We start from the raw sequence: 20468 nt of genomic DNA, 5'->3' as shown, positions 1-20468 counted from the left end.
CGCTTTTTCATGGGAAATGGAGAACATGCTATCCACAGCGCCCTCAGGTGTTTCTCTACAGAAGGACATGCACATGCCTCTCCCGAATGGGGAAACTCAGCTCGCTGAGACCTCCTGACAGAACCTTTCCCTCCTCCTTGAAACTGGCAGCACCTTTGCCTTGGAGCTCTGACTGGTAACAGGGAAAGAGAAGGAAGTGGGAATGTGCTCCTGTCCCTGGTGATACTTGCCTCTCCTCATGCCAGGAAGGAAAATTCCAATGGTGTGTTCCACAACTTCAGATGAAGAAGGGTCAGTGAAAAGCATAAGGAGAACTGCATGGAGATGCTAAGTGAAAGAATCTGGATCAACAGATGGGGACCGTAGTCTTGCACTGTTCTCTTGTATGCCATCATTTCATGTTACATCATCGTACTACAGCGTGAGCTGGAGCACCCCAAAGAGTCCCGTACCTCCTCATGCAAGAAGGATTTCTTAGCTTCTGTCCCTGGTGGTCTGGTGTGGTGAAATATATCTGAGTATTAGCTCCACTGGGGACTTCCAGTCCCTTGATCTTCAGAGACACTGAAGATAAAGAAGAGCAGGCAATTCAGAGCAGCCCTCTTGTTTTGCAGCTAGCAGCGGGGGTTGCAGTAGATGGGCCAGAGCAGATGCTTGGAAACTGCACGGTTCCTCAGAATCCCTTTTCCGGGACTTTCTGGTCACAAGGGCCATCCCCAGTGCACCTGGGATTTCTCCTGCTGTTGGTGGGGGCAACTCACAATTTAGTTCTCATTGTCTTCCCCATCTCTTCAAGCCATAGACTCCACTGTCCTCTAACAGAGAACCCAGGTGGGAAGACAGCCCACATAATCGGCACTGCAGCTTTGTACTTCTGACAAGTCTCTCTTGCCCACCACTACCTTCTTACCTTCATGTAACAGTCATGTGGATCTTTTTTAACAGACAGCCTAGGGAGATTAGACATGATGCATAAAGTCTGGCCAGAGGATTCAGGTGTGCGTGCTCTGCCCCTCTACTTCGCTTGTTTTTGTAAAAGGCCTTGGGAAACACAGTAACTTACAAACATGGGAAAACACTGCCAATTGCAAAAGAGGGACCTGCACAGCAGATGAAGGACTTTGGAGGGCAGTAAGTTTGGGGAATTAGAGCAGGACCTGCATAGATGTTTGGATTCCCAGAGTCAGATGAAGGAAGAACCTCTCAAAGTCCATTTTGGCAAAGGGTTGAGTGGTTTGTGTTTGAATTCAGCCTGGAGCTCCTTGTTCATCTTGTCTGCATCCCTATTTGCAAGGCGACCATCCTCGTCAATCATCCAGAAGCTGCTGTTCTGAGTGGGGCTGTACAAAGGCTGCCAAAGAAAGCTCATATTTCCCAGAAGGGTTCCATTGCGATCATTATTTCATGAGAGACCTAGGTGAGATTGATTTGGTCTTAGAGTCATAGTTAGGATTAGGGTTAGAATTAGGGTTGAGGTTAGTTTGTTAGCGTTAGGGTTATGGGTGGGGTTTGGAGAGAGAGAAAGCGCAGAGCAGGAGAAAGATGAGGGAAAACACAGAGCCCAGAGCTTCCCGACTATGGTTGACACAAGAGAAGTGCTGATGTGAACCAGAACTTTGGACAGATGGACATGCTGGACCCCTCCTCTACACCTTCAGCACACATAGCTCCATTCTCGAGAGACCTTCTCAGTATGTGACAGATGATTGTACAACAGAACTCGGAACTTCTGTCAGACAGAAGCAAAGATAGCGGGGGCACAAAAAAATTGCGCTTAGTCACATCTTAGCTTCTTCAGTTTTCCAGTCAGCGAAGCATATTCCCTATAGTATAACCTTCCTGGGAGCACATCCTAATTCACTTCCGAATTAAAGAAAGGGAGGTATCTCTGCCAGCCTTCTTTTCCTGAAAGCAAAAACTGTGACTAGACATCACCTCATGATCAGTCTGATTTTTCTAGCCTGCCAAGTGTGCCCTAGCTAGCCTTGTCCTAAAGCTAGCCTTAAGCTAGTCTTAACTAATAATGCTCTCCATTATTTTCTGATTATGCCAAGAACTTAGGGTGTTGTAGCTGATTCTTTTCGCACTAACACTTTGAAATGGAGGTCTTTGGTTGCAGAGACCTTCTTCGTTAGTACTGATGTTGCTTCTTCCAAGCAATGTTACTGAGGTTTTCACTTTCTCCTCCCTTTTTGTTGTTATCCCTAACATATTTGTCTGAAGCTCTAGAGAGATTCGTACCTGTCCCTTGGCCTTCAAAGATTTGTAGAAAGGGCATGCTCTGTCTATGAGAGTGGTGTACATCTCAGCGGAATTGGTAGCGGATATTCCCCATCACTCTTTTTTAACCCTGCTTTTAAAGAAGGAAACGGAAGTGACTTGAAACGCTTTAGCTCTTCCCAGAGGGGAAGAAAATATGTTCTATGTGATGTGTGAAAGCTTTGTATGCTCTCCAGTGGCCCTAGGGCCCATTGGCACTTAGCATATGAGAAGGAGGGATATGACCGTGGCGCCTGTCCAGACCCTGCCAGTTCTTGCCACTGCAGGTTTTGTCAGGAGAAACTGTTCCTTACCTGTGCTTCAGCAAAGGCTGGGCCCTATGCTGGACGCCTTACAGTTTCAGCAGCTTGTCAAAAAATTGTAGACAATATAGACGATTTGTCTGAGTGCCTTCAAAAGCTTTTGTGTTTTTCCTTGCATTTCAGTTGTGCTTTCAAAGTCGGTAGAGCTGTTGGCCAATGAGTTTGAACAAATTTTACATGCTTTTGTATCCTTTCACGCATATTGACTCCGATTATACTCCAATGCATATTTTTAGATTTTTAGCTTTTACTGGAGTGGGGAAAAGAGCCATGCTGGAGCAGGGAAAGAGAGTGAGGGTGGATTCGCAAAGACCAAGTGTAACCACATTCCCACTTGCCCGTGCTGCTTGGGGGGAAGAGGTAGAAAAAAAGAGAACGAGGATGAGGGAAAGGTGCTTTTAGCTTGCTTTTAGTTCCCACTGCTCTAGCTAGTAATTCATTGGCAATAAATTACATTAATCCCACCTACACTGAGCCTGTTTTGTCCATGATGGTAACTGGTGAGTGATTTTTCTGTCCTTATCTCAAACCACACGGTTGTTTATTTTTCAGCATATTTTCTCCTCACGTTTTGTTTAGTAGGGGGAATGAAAGAGTGGCAGTGTGGTGCCTACCTACCTATTGATGTTATACTACCACACTCTTTTCTGGCACCCGTACGCCCCAAACTCATGACCCAGAGTCTCATGTTCTGTCTTGTAAATGCAACCAAAGTCTGAGAGAACTGAGATGTGAGGACACTTTTTACTTCTCTCACTGCTGACATTTCTACATATTGTTTTTCTTACACAGAAGGAGTGAGGGAATTACAGAACTGTGTGGACTAACTGGAGCCTGAGGGTCAACAGGACAATGTGCCCTGTGGTTTCTCTATTTTTCTGAAGAAAAAAAAGCCTGCTGTGATCAAGTGCAATGTATTTGGGTGCACATACAAAGGCAAGAAAAGCACTCGGCAACCTGGGATGACAGGAAAATAAGTGATAAACCATCAGGAGCACTTAACTAAAAGGCTCCAAGAATGAGACAGAACACAGGATCTTGGTCGGTCCAACTTCTCAAAACTTCCTGTGCTTCTAAGACACAAGACTTGGAAGAAGAATTAAGAATAGAAATGAGAAAGCACTTATGGTATTTTGTTGAAAAGCCAGTGTATCTCCTGTAGATAGAGAAGTGAAGTCTATTCTAGAACCTTGTGGTTCTAGAAGCTTCTCTCTACGGGGATGCTACGGAAGACAGTGTCAAAGGCTTTACTAAAGTCAAGGTTAAAAGCGTCCTTGTCTCTCCCCTTATCCACCAGGCTAGACACAGAATCATAGAATCACTAAGGTTGGAAAAGACCTTCCAGATGATCTGGTCCAACTGTCCCCATACCACCAATATTATCCAGTAATCCAGTTTCCTAATAACCCGGTCCAATCTTTTCTTAAACATCCCAGGGACGGTGACTCAACCACCTACCTCCCTGGGCAACGCGTTCCAATGACGAACTACTCTTTCTGAGAAGAAATTTCTTCTGAAAAACTGAGCTTTCCTGGCTTTACCTGAGGCCATTCCCTCTAGTCCTATCACTAGTTTTCTGCAAGAAGAGGCTGACCCCCAGCTCACCACAACCTCCTGTCAGGTAGCTGAAGAGAGCAGTAACATCTGCCCTGAATCTCATCTTCTCCAGACTAAACAACCCCAGTTCCCTCAGCCACTCCTCAGAAGACCTGTGTTCCACACCTTTCACCAGCTTCATAGCCCTTCTCTGGACATGCTCCAGGGCCACAATGTCTTTCTTGTAGTGAGGGTCTCTAAACTGAACACAGTACTTGAGATGCGGCCTCACCAGAGCAGAGTACAGGGGGAGGATCACCTCCCTGGTCATGCTTATTACACTGTCCTGATGCAAACCAGGATGATTTTGGCTTTCTTGGCAACATGGGAATACTACTGTCTCTTGTTTAGATGAGCACTGGCCAACACCCACTAATTTGCTTTTCATGAACCCATGATGGCTGGGTCTGATCCCCCATTTGTCCCTCATATGCTGCGTGATTGCACTCAAGATGATTTGTTGCACAGCCTTCCCTGCCACTGAAGTCCGGCTAACGTTCCTGTGTTTCCCTTGATCCTCCTTATGACCCTTCTCATTGACGGGCATCACATTAGCAAGTTTCTTCATTGAAGAAAGCAGTGAGGTTAGTCAAGCATGACTTTTCCTTCATAAAGCCTTGTCAGCTACTCCACGTCACGTTCTTGGCCCTCAGGAATTTGCAAATACATTCCAGAAAATATCCATCACCTTTCAAGGGACTGAGGGAAGGTTGACTGGCCTGTAGTTCCCCAGGTCCTCCTTCTCGCTCTTCTTAAAAAAGTGTGGTATCTGCTCTCCTCCAGTCTTCAGGAACCTCTCCCACTCATCACAGCTGCACAAAGATCAAGAGTGACCTTGCAGTGACAGCCAGATCTCTCGGTACTTGGTGCTATCTATCAGGCCACATGAACTTAGGTACATCCAATTTGCCTCATTGCTCCTTGATCTGGTCCTCCTGCACTAAGGATGAGTCTTCCTGGTTCCAGAGTTCCAATCTCGTCTCAGGGGTTTTCCCATCTTGTCTCAGGTAAATGGTTTTTTGTTAAATATAGGGCTGTATGTTCTTGAAGCCATATAAGCTTCATGGCTTCCCTCAAGTACTCTGCACGTTCAACGGAATGGCTTTCCCTGGAATTATATCCCAGTCTCAGGAAGAAGCCTGGGAGGTGTTATAAATGGCTCAGGATTCAAATTAGGATTAAATAAAAAAATAGGATTTATTAAAAGAATATAAAGGAATAGAGGTAAGCAGCTGGGTACACCGGGAGTCTCCGCTCCACCAGGACGCACCCCAGTTACATCAAGCAGCTGATTTTTTATGCTCCTAGACTAATACATATTCATTACTACTTCTAAAAAAAATAGATTATTATAATTAGCTTCCAGGGTCCAGTCCCTCCTACTGGAGCATGCGCATCAGTCTCCTCTGTGAGTCTCTAGGGGTCTTTCATGCTGAAGGCTCGTAGTCTTCCTCTCACCTTTGTACTCACTTGGCACAATTCCAAGTTTATAGAACACTTTCTGCAGGTCTTGTCTCCCAACCGTCCTTCAGCTTCTTTTTCCTTCCTCTTAATCTCTTGGCCCCCTGGCCAGATACCAAAGATCCACATAGTATCCCATAACAGTCACTAGTTGTTATCAGTTGTTCTGAAACTCCCAGATATCAAACACAAACAGCTTTCTTATTTGACGCTTCACGAGTAATTAAAACATTCTTCAACAGCCATTCACAGACACATCTATAGCAGTGTTAAGTTAATCTCAAAGAAGACAGGAAAAAAGGCTGTAACTGTTAGAAATAGAAGTCCGGAATAACAAAAGCAAACAGGTTCATAAATTTAAGGAGTGTTCTCTGAAGACGTGATAAACTGACTAGAATGAGGGGGAGACTGGGACACACTGCATCTGTGGTTCAAGAATTAAATTGCCAGTGCAGGACCCAGAGGCAGACAGGATTCAAACAGAATTGTTCTTTATGGACACGAATTGTTAAAACATTCCTCACAGAGGGAACATCCTTCAGTAGCATTAGCTTTTCTTAAGAAGTTGTTGATGCCACATATAACTACATATTTGGAAGTGCCCTGCTATGAGGATCAACTGCCTGGCGGTTTTTTCAATTCTATATCTGGTACCAACCCTCCATGCCCAACCCCACCTGGCCAGATATTTGTATCTCCAGCCAAAGCCACGACTCTGTCTACTTTCCCCCCGCTCCAAGGAAAGAGGAATGCTGGGATTCAGCAGCATAATGTGCATTGCCTTCATCCTTAACCCTTTCCTCATCAGACCCTGGTTATGTTGGAGAGTCAGTACATCCTGACCCTTTCTTTTCTCTTCAGGATACACCCTTTAGAAAGAAGAGATCAGAGGTAACTTCAATGTCTATGGATTCAAGCCAACAGAGCTCCCACTTCAGGCAAGGGATGTGGAAACATGCCCAGCATATGCTGGGTCTGGACAACTCTGGCCAATGTGCTTTTTAAGTGGAAATGAAGAATGACGTGAACACGGACACCCCCTCCAGCTGCTCCAACTCAAGGACCATTCTGGTTTGGCCATTGGCATCCAGCCCAGTGCCTTGAAACCCAGAGTATCTGCTCAGGTTGGGGAACATGGCTGCTGCTTTCCTTTTTTCATATGTTCAACCAGTAGCAACGCTGAGCATGTATCCCAGAGACACACAGATACAGACACACAGAGACTGGATGTTGACACATCTGGTCACACAGACTGCCTTGGTGAAGGGCTACCTTCAACAACATTTACACATCATTATGTAAACATAGACACAAGTAACTGAGTTCCCTTGCTCCTCTCTGGCTGGTAAAGATAGAAGTTCACTAGTGAAGACACACATAAAGTTCTCTCTATGTTCACAAGCACACAAACCATTGAGGATCCTTAGAGTACCTGGCACAGCTCCTCTGTCCACCCAGCACTACTGCACAGATCCTGGGCACTCTTACCTGCTCCACAGTCACCCTCACATTGGTTAGTCCAGCTTGAAGTTCACCACAAACACTCACACACTCACGCTTTTCACTCTGGCATACCACTTTCTCAAGTCCACCTGGGAGTACCAGCACAGACCCACAGCTAGCCTAGATCTGAGACCTCTACTATTTGTCGTCTAGTCCAGCTTAAAGTTTGCTAGCAAATAAACAGGAACAGCAGGCTGGGGAAGATGCAGATACTTGGCCCTACCCAGAAAGAAAGGAGGAAAAAAAAAACTAATATATTTGGAAAGAGAGCTGTCAAATGGACAGGGAGAGTAGGGAGGTCTGATGAGAAAAGCCAGAAAAGTGGACTTAAATGAGAAGAAGGGAAGTCTATGGAGTGAGGATTGAAGAGAGCTGTAAAAAAGGTGGGGAGTGAAAAGGAGGCAGAAAATGTGAGACTGATTGTCAGAGGTGAATATAATGTAAATGAGAGCAAAGGAAGAGTTAGACAGGGAGTGGAGAGGGAAGGAAAGAAAGAAAGAAAGAGCCTGAGGAGGAAAGGAAGTCTAGGGAACAGAGACAGTAATGAGTACAAAGGTATTGTCCAGCCTTGTGCAGTGCAGAGGAGGAGGATAGTCGTTCACTTTTGTGCAGGGGGAGGTTTGTGCTCAGGTGCCTCATCAACCTACCCACTGTGTTTCACTTTCAGCACAGTAATAAATGCCAGAGTCATTGAGAAAGGCACCCTCAGTCGAGAGGGTCATCCCGTCTCCTTGTATGCCACTGCTGGTGAAGTGGCTTTGGAATGCTGCTTCAACACTTGCTTTGCTACCTTTTATTGCAGTAACCATTAGGATCATCCCGGAGCCATTTCCCAAAGGCATCTTGTACCAGTACATATATATATAGGAAGGTGTCATTTTGGAGCAGGTCAGACTCATTTTTTCTCCTTGCCATATGACTGTGTCTGGCGACTGTTCCAGAGCCGACACTGGAAGGGAAAAGGAGAAGCATTAAGGAGGATGGGGAGAAACGGATTGATGGAGAGATGAGGAGAGCTACTCAAGCAAAAAGCAGGGCAGGACATGACTTCAGACACAATGAAAAAGCATGAACTAGGCATGGTGTGTTGTTAGAAAGAAGGATGAGAAGGAACGGGACAGGCTAGGGAGAAGGGGAAGGAATGGCATACTTCTTTAGATCAGTATGTGAGTTTCCAATATCCAGGTGAAAGGCAAGAAATATTCTTGGGCAGCTTGTGTCCTTAGACAAAATACTTGGGTGCTGTGCACACAAGAAAGAAATAGACATTGCAGGAGACTCATGGATTCTTGCCCATCTTCTTCAACGTCTGTCCTTACCACAGGAAGCTTTGGGAAATAGGCATCCAGCTGAGTCAAGCAGCACGGGAATCTATGCAGGTGCTAAGGGGGTTGTTGAGTTCACTTACCCACCGGGGCCAGAAGGGCCACAAAGAAACAGCGTGAAACCATGTGAAAACACCTGTCCTTCCTGTTCCTTTCAGAGACCTGTCTTTGTAGCTGCTCAGAGGTATGTGACAAGAAAGTACTAAAGGAGGATGAGACACACTGGGGCTGGGCAGAGCAATGAGAGAGCATGAAAAGTGAGAAAGGATTGGCTGGCTGAGAACGCTGCGGAATGACGCATGCAATTACAGGAAAGTATGAACCCTGCAGAAAAGGAAGTGGAGCAGGGGAGGCTGGCAGTGGACAGATAGGAATATGCTAACGGTTCATGTGGTGCCTGAGTGTGCTCCAGACAGTAGAAGAAAAAAATAAAAAATAAAATGTGGTTGTATAGTACAGTTTGCTCATGCTTTACCAGTGACAGCTCCCTATTGCTCTGCTCGCTTTTTCATGGGAAATGGAGAACGTGCTATCCACAGCGCCCTCAGGTGTTTCTCTACAGAAGGACATCCACATGGCTCTCCCAAATGGGGAAACAGCTCGCTGAGACCTCCTGTCAGAACCTTTCCCTCCTCTTTGAAACTGGCAGGACCTTTGCCTTGGAGCTCTGACTGGTAACAGGGAAAGAGAAGGAAGTGGGAATGTGCTCCTGTCCCTGGTGATACTTGCCTCTCCTCATGCCAGGAAGGAAAATTCCGATGGTGTGTACCACAACTTCATGATCCTCAGATGAATGAAGAAGGGTCACTGAAAGGCATAAGGAGAACTGAAGTCAGGCTGACAGGCCTGTGTGTTCCCTGGATCCTCCCTATGACACTTCTCATAGATGGGCGTCACATTAGCAAGTTTCTTCATTGAAGAAAGCAGTGAGGTTAGTCAAGCACGACTTTTCCTTCATAAATCCTTGTCAGCTACTCCATGTCACGTTCTTGGCCCTCATGAATTTGCAAATACATTCCAGAAAATACACTCCATCACCTTTCGAGGGACTGAGGGAAGGTTGTCTGGCCTGTAGTTCCCCAGGTCCTTCTTCTTGCTCTTCTTAAAGATCAGTGTGGTACTTGCTCCTTCAGGTACTTGCACTGACCAATGCTCATCCTATCCCCGAAAAGCAGTCCCCACACCCCTGCCAGCCACCCCATATTAATCGTTCAGCGTGACAGCATATGGTATGGAACACCCCTTTGGCCAGTTTGGGTCAGCTGTCCTTGTTCTGTCCCCTGCCATCCCCTGCTGCACCCCAGCCTGCTCACTGGCAGGACAGTGGGAGAAGACGAAAAGTCCTTGGCTTAGAGTAAGCGCTGCTCTGCAACAATTAAAACATCAGCCTGTTATCAATATTATTCTCATCCTAAATCCCAAACACAGAACCCAATCAGAACCCAATAGGCGGAAGTTTCTTCTAGCTGAATCCAGGACATTACCCTAGTAGTTATGAAACAATGGACGACACAACTTCATTGGGAAGCTCTAGTAGGAAACGTCAGAAGGGATGCCATTGGAGAAAAAAATGCTACTAATTGCTAAGAGCATAACTCAAATATGTGAGCTTTGTATTGGAAATACAAAAAGCCTCCTTCTGTAGAGGTGAAAAAGGGAGTCACTCTGCGTGAGTAGTGGCAAGTTTTTCTGAATTACATAGGTGTAACCAATACAGTTACGTATATGTACTTCTACTGGGGGGGCACCTTCACCTTTTCTGTGTGGCTAAAAGATAACCTGTGAAGAGCCAAACTAGGAAAAGTAGTACAATGTCTGTTAAAAGAAATAATCCTGAGATTTGGAGTACTGGAGGAATGTTGTCAGACAGAGGACCTCGTTTTGTAGCAGCAATTACTAAGGAATTGGTGAGGATATTGAATATAAAATGGGGCCTACATACCCCATGGAAGCTACAGTTAAGTGGCAAGGTAGAGAGAATGAACCAAACATTGAAAGGACAGGTTAGGAAATTGCGCCAGGAAACACAGTTAAAACGGACAGAGGTTTTACCTATAGCACTGATTAGAGTTCAGATAACCCCAAGAGCTTGGGAAAAAGGAAGTCCATTTGCAATATTGTATGCGAAGCTTTATGCTGTAAATTTGACTGGGAAACCTGATCAGGTGCATGTAACTGGGAATAAAGCTCCTACAAATTATGTTTGTCTTTAGCAAAAACTTTGGGTCTTGTCCACTGATAAATACTTATATTAAGGGCACCAGTTCTGGTGGATGCACTGGCTCACTCTTTTTCTACTGGAGATCAAGTTTGCCTGCAAACAAGGAGTTTGTTTTAATATTTCTCCCACATCTGACTTCCCAAAATTTCACAGGGCCTGGCCACACAGATTGCACTATTGTATCTTCTCTGCTCAGCCCTATGCTGTTCATGCCATCTTCATGCCAGGGAGTGTCCCATCACTTTGCCTGCTCTGGGCTATCAAGGGCTTCTGCGTGAGGGTCATCAGCTTCTCACTACACCTGTAGAAGAGCACCTCCACACTTCTGCTTTCCCTTTGCCTACAGCACGGCTTCTCCTTATAGTCTGCCTCCTTCAGTAAGCACTGTGGGACTATTAAAGAGTGCTTGTGCAGCTCTGTGAGAAAGATATTAACTTCACAGGAACCGTGTGGGTCTGGAAGGAAGGAGGAAACAGCACGTAAAGTGGGGAGGGGCCGTTGGTCTTGGGAGAGAAGTGAAGGAATGGAGTTGGGGAAGACAGAAAGATCAGAAAAACTGCAAGGGAAGAAAAGATACATCCTCCCTTAGGGCAGGCAGGAGTGTGGGTGCTGTCTTCTGGGTAATATGTCTCTTGGACCACGTCCTGTGAGCATACCTCTCCACACATTGTGTGTGTTTATAAAAACACTGTGTGAATAATAAATGGAGCATATGGTGTGGGTGCATTGGGGAAGCTGAATGATGGCCTGCTTTGTTGTCCCTGTCATGCTGCTGCTTGCTTCTACACTGCAAGGTCCTTAGAACACTACTTAGGTGCAGTACCTGGAGTTAGGTCAAAGGAAGGAGGCCATCTCAGTCACCGCACAGCCTGTTGGAAGGCTAAGGGAGGATATCACAGATCTGTGTGTTTTGGGGAATCTTCTTTCCGTTATGAAAATAGAATACCTTAGAGTATTCCCATCTAGTCTCAGGTAAATGGTTTTTTGTTAAATATAGGGCTCTATGTTCTTGAAGCTATATAAGCTTCATGGCTTCCCTCAAGTACTATGCACGTTCAATGGAATGGCTTTCCCTGGAATTATATCCCAGCCTCAGGAAGAAGCCTGGGAGGGAAAATCCTTCAGTAGCATTTGCTTTTCTTCCCTTCCTCCTCTCTGGCTGGTAAAAGTAGAAATCCACTAGTGAAGACACACATAAAGTTCTCTCTGTCTTCATAAACACACAAACCATTGTGGATCCTTAGAGTACCTGGCACAGCTCCTCTGTCCACCCAGCACTACTGCACAGATCCTGGGCACTCTTACCTGCTCCACAGTCACCCTCACATTGGTTAGTCCAGCTTGAAGTTCACCACAAACGCTCACACACTCACACTTTTCCCTCTGGCATACCACTTTCTCAAGTCCACCTGGGAGTACCAGCACAGACCCACAGCTAGCCTAGATCTGAGACCTCTACTATTTGTTGTCTAGTCCAGCTTAAAGTTTGCTAGCAAATACACAGGTAAAGCTGGGGAGGATGCAGATACTTGGCCCTACCCACCGCCAGCAGCTGGTACTAGGCACACAGTCTCTGACCCACAGCCTCACTCCAGGTGCTGGGGTGGAAATCCCCACTCACTGATATCAAGGCATGTGCAGGACAAGGAGGTGATCCGATACAGCCAGCATGGCTTCATCAAGGGCAAATTGTACTTGGCCAACCTAGTGGCCTTCTTTGATAGAGAAACTTTGACAAGACCAACCAATGCCATCTACCTGGACTTCTGTAAGGCCTCTCTGTTTCCAGGAAGGAGCAAACTGGGGAAAGCACAGGCTTGAGCTGAAAGGCTGTGTATCCAAACTTGCTCTCATTCCTAATCCCTTTAGGGAGAGTACGGAGTGAATTAGATCGGATGGAAGAAAAACAAACAAACCAACCAAGAAACAAACAAAAAAAAAAAAAAACACTTTGAACAGAGAGCTGTCAAATGGACAGGGAGAGTAGGGAGGTTTTATAAGAGAAGCCAGAAAAGTGGACTTAAATGAGAACAAGGGAAGTCTATGGAGTGAGGATTGAGGAAAGCTGGAAAGAGGGTGGGGAGAGGAAAGGAGGCAGAGAGGATTAGAACGATTGTCAGAGGTGCATATAATGTAAATGAGAGCAAAAGAAGAGGGAGGCAGGCAGTGGAGAGGGAAGGACAGAAAGAAGGAAAGAGTCTGAGGAGGAAAGGAAGTCTAGGGAACAGAGACAGTAATGAGTACAATGCTTTGTCCAGCCTTGTGCAGTGCAGAGGAGGAGGATAGTCGTTCACTTTTGTGCAGGGGGAGGTTTGTGCTCAGGTGCCTCATCAACCTACCCACTGTGTTTCACTTTCAGCACAGTAATAAATGCCAGAGTCATTGAGAAAGGCACCCTCAGTCGAGAGGGTCATCCCGTCTCCTTGTATGCCACTGCTCGTGAAGTGGCTTTGGAATGCTGCTTCAACACTTGCCTTGGCACCTTTTACTGCAGTAACCATTAGGATCATTCCAGAGCCATTTCCCAAAGGCATCTTGTACCAGTACATAGTATAATAGGAGGGATTCATTTTGGAGCAGGTCAGACTCATTTTTTCTCCTTGCCATATGACTGTGTCTGGCGACTGTTCCAGAGCCAACACTGGAAGGGAAAAGGAGAAGCATTAAGGAGGATGGGGAGAAATGGATTGATGGAGAGATGAGGAGAGCTACTCAAGCACAAAGCAGGGCAGGACATGACTTCAGACACGATGAAAAAGAATGAACTAGGAATGGTGTGTTGTTAGAAAGAAGGATGAGAAGGAATGGGACAGGCTAGGGAGAAGGGGAAGGAATGGCATACTTCTTTAGATCAGTATGTGAGTTTCCAATATCCAGGTGAAAGGCAAGAAATATTCTTGGGCAGCTTGTGTCCTTAGACAAAATACTTGGGTGCTGTGCACACAAGAAAGAAATAGACATTGCAGGAGACTCATGGATTCTTGCCCATCTTCTTCAACGTCTGTCCTTACCACAGGAAGCTTTGGGAAATAGGCATCCAGCCGAGTCAAGCAGCACGGGAATCTATGCAGGTGCTAAGGGGGTTGTTGAGTTCACTTACCCACCGGGGCCAGAAGGGCCACAAAGAAACAGCGTGAAACCATGTGAAAACACCTGTCCTTCCTGTTCCTTTCAGGGACCTGTCTTTGTAGCTGCTCAGAGGTATGTGACAAGAAAGTACTAAAGGAGGACGAGACACACTGGGGCTGGGCAGAGCAATGAGAGAGCATGAAAAGTGAGAAAGGATTGGCTGGCTAACAACGCTGTGGAATGACGCATGCAGTTACAGGAAAGTATGAACCCTGCAGAAAAGGGAGTGGAGCAGGGGAGGCTGGCAGTTGACAGATAGGAATATGCTAACGGTTCATGTGGTGCCTGAGTGTGCTCCAGACAGTAGAAGAAAAAAATAAAAAATAAAATGTGGTTGTATAGTACAGTTTGCTCATGCTTTACCAGTGACAGCTCCCTATTGCTCTACTCGCTTTTTCATGGGAAATGGAGAACGTGCTATCCACAGCGCCCTCAGGTGTTTCTCTACAGAAGGACATGCACATGGCTCTCCCGAATGGGGAAACTCAGCTCGCTGAGACCTCCTGACAGAACCTTTCCCTCCTCCTTGAAACTGGCAGGACCTTTGCCTTGGAGCTCTGACTGGTAACAGGGAAAGAGAAGGAAGTGGGAATGTGCTCCTGTCCCTGGTGATACTTGCCTCTCCTGATGCCAGGAAGGAAAATTCTGATGGTGTGTACCACAACTTCACGATCCTCAGATGAAGAAGGGTCAGTGAAAGGCACAAGGAGAACTGATGTCAGGCTGACAGGCCTGTGTGTTCCCTGGATCCTCCCTATGACCCTTCTCATAGATGGGCGTCACATTAGCAAGTTTCTTCATTGAAGAAAGCAGTGAGGTTAGTCAAGCACGACTTTTCCTTCATAAATCCTTGACAACTACTCCATGTCACGTTCTTGGCCCTCATGAATTTGCAAATACATTCCAGAAAATACACTCCATCACCTTTCGAGGGACTGAGGGAAGGTTGTCTGGCCTGTAGTTCCCCAGGTCCTTCTTCTTGCTCTTCTTAAAGATCAGTGTGGTACTTGCTCCTTCAGGTACTTGCACTGACCAATGCTCATCCTATCCCCGAAAAGCAGTCCCCACACCCCTGCCAGCCACCCCATATTAATCGTTCAGCGTGACAGCATATGGTATGGAACACCCCTTTGGCCAGTTTGGGTCAGCTGTCCTTGTTCTGTCCCCTGCCATCCCCTGCTGCACCCCAGCCTGCTCACTGGCAGGACAGTGGGAGAAGACGAAAAGTCCTTGGCTTAGAGTAAGCGCTGCTCTGCAACAATTAAAACATCAGCCTGTTATCAATATTATTCTCATCCTAAATCCCAAACACAGAACCCAATCAGAACCCAATAGGCGGAAGTTTCTTCTAGCTGAATCCAGGACATTACCCTAGTAGTTATGAAACAATGGACGACACAACTTCATTGGGAAGCTCTAGTAGGAAACGTCAGAAGGGATGCCATTGGAGAAAAAAATGCTACTAATTGCTAAGAGCATAACTCAAATATGTGAGCTTTGTATTGGAAATACAAAAAGCCTCCTTCTGTAGAGGTGAAAAAGGGAGTCACTCTGCGTGAGTACTGGCAAGTTTTTCTGAATTACATAGGTGTAACCAATATAGTTACGTATATGTACTTCTACTGGGGGGGCACCTTCACCTTTTCTGTGTGGCTAAAAGATAACCTGTGAAGAACCAAACTAGGAAAAGTAGTACAATGTCTGTTAAAAGAAATAATCCTGAGATTTGGAGTACTGGAGGAATGTTGTCAGAGGACCTCGTTTTGTAGCAGCAATTACTAAGGAATTGGTGAGGATATTGAATATAAAATGGGGCCTACATACCCCATGGAAGCTACAGTTAAGTGGCAAGGTAGAGAGAATGAACCAAACATTGAAAGGACAGGTTAGGAAATTGCGCCAGGAAACACAGTTAAAACGGACAGAGGTTTTACCTATAGCACTGATTAGAGTTCAGATAACCCCAAGAGCTTGGGAAAAAGGAAGTCCATTTGCAATATTGTATGCGAAGCTTTATGCTGTAAATTTGACTGGGAAACCTGATCAGGTGCATGTAACTGGGAATAAAGCTCCTACAAATTATGTTTGTCTTTAGCAAAAACTTTGGGTCTTGTCCACTGATAAATACTTATATTAAGGGCACCAGTTCTGGTGGATGCACTGGCTCACTCTTTTTCTACTGGAGATCAAGTTTGCCTGCAAACAAGGAGTTTGTTTTAATATTTCTCCCACATCTGACTTCCCAAAATTTCACAGGGCCTGGCCACACAGATTGCACTATTGTATCTTCTCTGCTCAGCCCTATGCTGTTCATGCCATCTTCATGCCAGGGAGTGTCCCATCATTTTGCCTGCTCTGGGCTATCAAGGGCTTCTGCGTGAGGGTCATCAGCTTCTCACTACACCTGTAGAAGAGCACCTCCACACTTCTGCTTTCCCATTGCCTACAGCAGGGCTGCTCCTTATAGTCTGCCTCCTTCAGTAAGCACTGTGGGACTATTAAAGAGTGCTTGTGCAGCTCTGTGAGAAAGGTATTAACTTCACAGGAACCGTGTGGGTCTGGAAGGAAGGAGGAAACAGCACGTAAAGTGGGGAGGGGCCGTTGGTCTTGGGAGAGAAGTGAAGGAATGGAGTTGGGGAAGACAGAAAGATCAGAAAAACTGCAAGGGAAGAGAAAGATACATCCTCCCTTAGGGCAGGCAAGAGTGTGGGTGCTGTCTTCTGGGTAATACGTCTCTTGGACCACATCCTGTGAGCATACATCTCCACACATTGTGTGTGTTTATAAAAACACTGTGTGAATAATAAATGGAACATATAGTGTGGGTGCATTGGGGAAGCTGAATGATGGCCTGCTTTGTTGTGTCCCTGTCATGCTGCTGCTTGCTTCTACACTGCAGGGTCCCGAGAACACTACTTAGCTGCAGTACCTGGAGGTAGTTTAAGGAAGGAGGCCATCTCAGTCACCGCACAGCCTGTTGGAAGGCTAAGGGAAGATATCACAGATTTGTGTGTCTTGGGGAATCTTCTTTCCGTTATGAAAATAGAATACCTTAGAGTATTCCCATCTAGTCTCAGGTAAATAGTTTTTTGTTAAATATAGGGCTCTATGTTCTTGAAGCTATATAAGCTTCATGGCTTCCCTCAAGTACTCTGCACGTTCAATGGAATGGCTTTCCCTGGAATTATATCCCAGCCTCAAGAAGAAGCCTGAGAGGGAACATCCTTCAGTAGCATTAGCTTTTCTTAACAAGTTGTTGATGCCACATATAACTACATATTTGGAAGTGCCCTGCTATGAGGATCAACTGCCTGGCGGTTTTTTCAATTCTATATCTGGTACCAACCCTCCATGCCCAACACCACCTGGCCAGATATTTGTATCTCCAGCCAAAGCCACGACTCTGTCTCCTTTCCCCCCGCTCCAGGGAAAGAGGAATGCTAGGATTCAGCAGCATAATGTGCATTGCCTTCATCCTTAACCCTTTCCTCATCAGACCCTGGTTATGTTGGAGAGTCAGTACATCCTGACCCTTTCTTTTCTCTTCAGGATACACCCTTTAGAAAGAAGAGATCAGAGGTAACTTCAATGTCTATGGATTCAAGCCAACAGAGCTCCCACTTCAGGCAAGGGATGTGGAAACATGCCCAGCATATGCTGGCTCTGGACAACTCTAGCCAATGTGCTTTTTAAGTGGAAATGAAGAATGACGTGAACACGGACACCTCCTCCAGCTGCTCCAATTCAAGGACCATTCTGGTTTGGCCATTGGCATCCAGCCCAGTGCCTTGAAACCCAGAGTATCTGCTCAGGTTGGGGAACATGGCTGCTGCTTTCCTTTTTTCATATGTTCAACCAGTAGCAAAGCTGAGCATGTATCCCAGAGACACACAGATACACACACACAGAGACTGGATGTTGACACAACTGGTCACACACGCTGTCTTGGTGAAGGGCTACCTTCAACAACATTTACACACCATCATGTAAACATAGACACAAGTAACTGAGTTCCCTTGCTCCTCTCTGGCTGGTAAAGATAGAGGTTCACTAGTGAAGACACACATAAAATTCTCTCTATGTTCATAAACACACATACAATCATGGACCCTTAGAGTACCTGGCACAGCTCCTCTGTCCACCCAGCACTACTGCACAGATCCTGGGCACTCTTACCTCCTATCTGGCTGGTAAAGATCGACTTCTCTAAGTCCCCTCTGTTTCCAGGAAGGAGTAAACTGGGGAAAGCACAGGCTTGAGCTGGAAGGCTGTGTATCCAAACTTCCACTCATTCCCAGTCCCTTTAGGGAGAGTATGGAGTGAATTAAATTGGACAGAAAGGAGAAAAAAAATAATAACTTTGAAAAGAAAGCTGTCAAATGGAGAAGGAGAGTAGGGATGTTTGATGAGAGAAGCCAGAAAAGTGGACTTAAATAAGAAGAAGGGAAGTGTATGGAGTGAGGATTGAAGAGAGCTGAAAAAAAGCTGGAGAGAGAAAAGGAGGCAGAGAGGATTAGAACAATTGTCAGAGGTGCATATAATGTAAATGAAAGCAAAGGAAGAGTTAGACAGGGAGTGGAGAGGGAAGGAGAGAAATAAGGAAAGAGCCTGAGGAGGAAAGGACGTCTAGGGAGCAGAGACAGAAACAAGTATAAAGGTATTGTCCAGCCTTGTGCAGTGCAGAGGAGGAGGATAGTCGTTCACTTTTGTGCAGGGGGAGGTTTGTGCTCAGGTGCCTCATCAACCTACCCACTGTGTTTCACTTTCAGCACAGTAATAAATGCCAGAGTCATTGAGAAAGGCACCCTCAGTCGAGAGGGTCATCCCGTCTCCTTGTATGCCACTGCTCATGAAGTGGCTTTGGAATGCTGCTTCAACACTTGCTTTGCTACCTTTTATTGCAGTAACCATTAGGATCATTCCAGAGCCATTTCCCAAAGGCATCTTGTACCAGTACATAGTTGAATAGGAGGGATTCATTTTGGAGCAGGTCAGACTCATTTTTTCTCCTTGCCATATGACTGTGTCTGGCGACTGTTCCAGAGCCAACACTGGAAGGGAAAAGGAGAAGCATTAAGGAGGATGGGGAGAAATGGATTGATGGAGAGATGAGGAGAGCTACTCAAGCACAAAGCAGGGCAGGACATGACTTCAGACACAATGAAAAAGCATGAACTAGGCATGGTGTGTTGTTTGAAAGAATGATGAGAAGGAATAGGACAGGCTAGGGAGAAGGGGAAGGAATGGCATACTTCTTTAGATCAGTATGTGAGTTTCCAATATCCAGGTGAAAGGCAAGAAATATTCTTGGGCAGCTTGTGTCCTTAGACAAAATACTTGGGTGCTGTGCACACAAGAAAGAAATAGACATTGCAGGAGACTCATGGATTCTTGCCCATCTTCTTCAACGTCTGTCCTTACCACAGGAAGCTTTGGGAAATAGGCATCCAGCCGAGTCAAGCAGCACGGGAATCTATGCAGGTGCTAAGGGGGTTGTTGAGTTCACTTACCCACCGGGGCCAGAAGGGCCACAAAGAAACAGCGTGAAACCATGTGAAAACACCTGTCCTTCCTGTTCCTTTCAGGGACCTGTCTTTGTAGCTGCTCAGAGGTATGTGACAAGAAAGTACTAAAGGAGGATGAGACACACTGGGGCTGGGCAGAGCAATAAGAGAGCATGAAAAGTGAGAAAGGATTGGCTGGCTGACAACGCTGTGGAATGACGCATGCAGTTACAGGAAAGTATAAAGCCTACAGAAAACGGTGTGGATCAGGGAAGTCTGCAAGTGTACAGATAGGAATATGCTAAGGGTTCATGTGGGGTCTGAGTATGTGCCAGACAGTAGAAAAAAAAAAAAAAAAAAAGGAAAAAAAAAAAAAAAGAATAAAAAAGTGGTTGTATAGTACAGTTTGCTCATGCTTTACCAGTGACAGCTCCCTATTGCTCTGCTCGCTTTTTCATGGGAAATGGAGAACGTGCTATCCACAGCGCCCTCAGGTGTTTCTCTACAGAAGGACATCCACATGGCTGTCCTGAATGGGGAAACTCAGCTCGCTGAGACTGCCTAACAGAACCTTTCCCTCCTCCTTGAAACTGGCAGCACCTTTGCCTTGGAGCTCTGACTGGTAACAGGGAAAGAGAAGGAAGTGGGAATGTGCTCCTGTCCCTGGTGATACTTGCCTCTCCTGATGCCAGGAAGGAAAATTCCAATGGTGTGTTCCACAACTTCAGATGAGAAGGGTCAGTGAAAGGCATAAGGAGAACTGCATGGAGATGCTAAGTGAAAGAATCTGGATCAATAGATGGGAACTGTGGTCTTGCACAGTTCTCTTGTACGCCATTATTTCATGTTACATCATCGTACTACAGCGTGAGCTGGAGCACCCCAAAGAGTCCCGTACCTCCTCATGCAAGAAGGATTTCTTAGCTTCTGTCCCTGGTGGTCTGGTGTGGTGAAATATATCTGAGTATTAGCTCCACTGGGGACTTCCAGTCCCTTGATCTTCAGAGACACTGAAGATAAAGAAGAGCAGGCAATTCAGAGCAGCCCTCTTGTTTTGCAGCTAGCAGCGGGGGTTGCAGTAGATGGGCCAGAGCAGATGCTTGGAAACTGCACGGTTCCTCAGAATCCCTTTTCCGGGACTTTCTGG

At 45.9% G+C, this 20468-nt stretch overlaps 1 protein-coding gene across 1 annotated transcript in view; it reads right to left on the bottom strand.

The window, feature by feature from the left end:
* The window catches only part of LOC101798133 (T-cell receptor beta-2 chain C region), a 106234-nt gene extending 86752 nt beyond the window's left edge, over nucleotides 1-19482 (bottom strand). Inside the window, exons 1-2 of the mRNA XM_072043172.1 lie at nucleotides 19328-19482; nucleotides 18710-18868 (exon numbers count right to left, since the gene is read on the bottom strand). Of these exons, the coding sequence (XP_071899273.1) occupies nucleotides 18710-18868; nucleotides 19328-19370 (202 nt within the window). The 5' untranslated portion in view covers nucleotides 19371-19482. The remainder of the gene's footprint in view (nucleotides 1-18709; nucleotides 18869-19327) is intronic.
* Between the last annotated feature and the right edge of the window lie 986 nt (nucleotides 19483-20468).

Source organism: Anas platyrhynchos, chromosome 1 (genome assembly GCF_047663525.1).
Source record: "Anas platyrhynchos isolate ZD024472 breed Pekin duck chromosome 1, IASCAAS_PekinDuck_T2T, whole genome shotgun sequence".
Classification (NCBI taxonomy): domain Eukaryota; kingdom Metazoa; phylum Chordata; class Aves; order Anseriformes; family Anatidae; genus Anas; species Anas platyrhynchos.
This window is presented reverse-complemented; position numbering and strand designations above follow the sequence as displayed.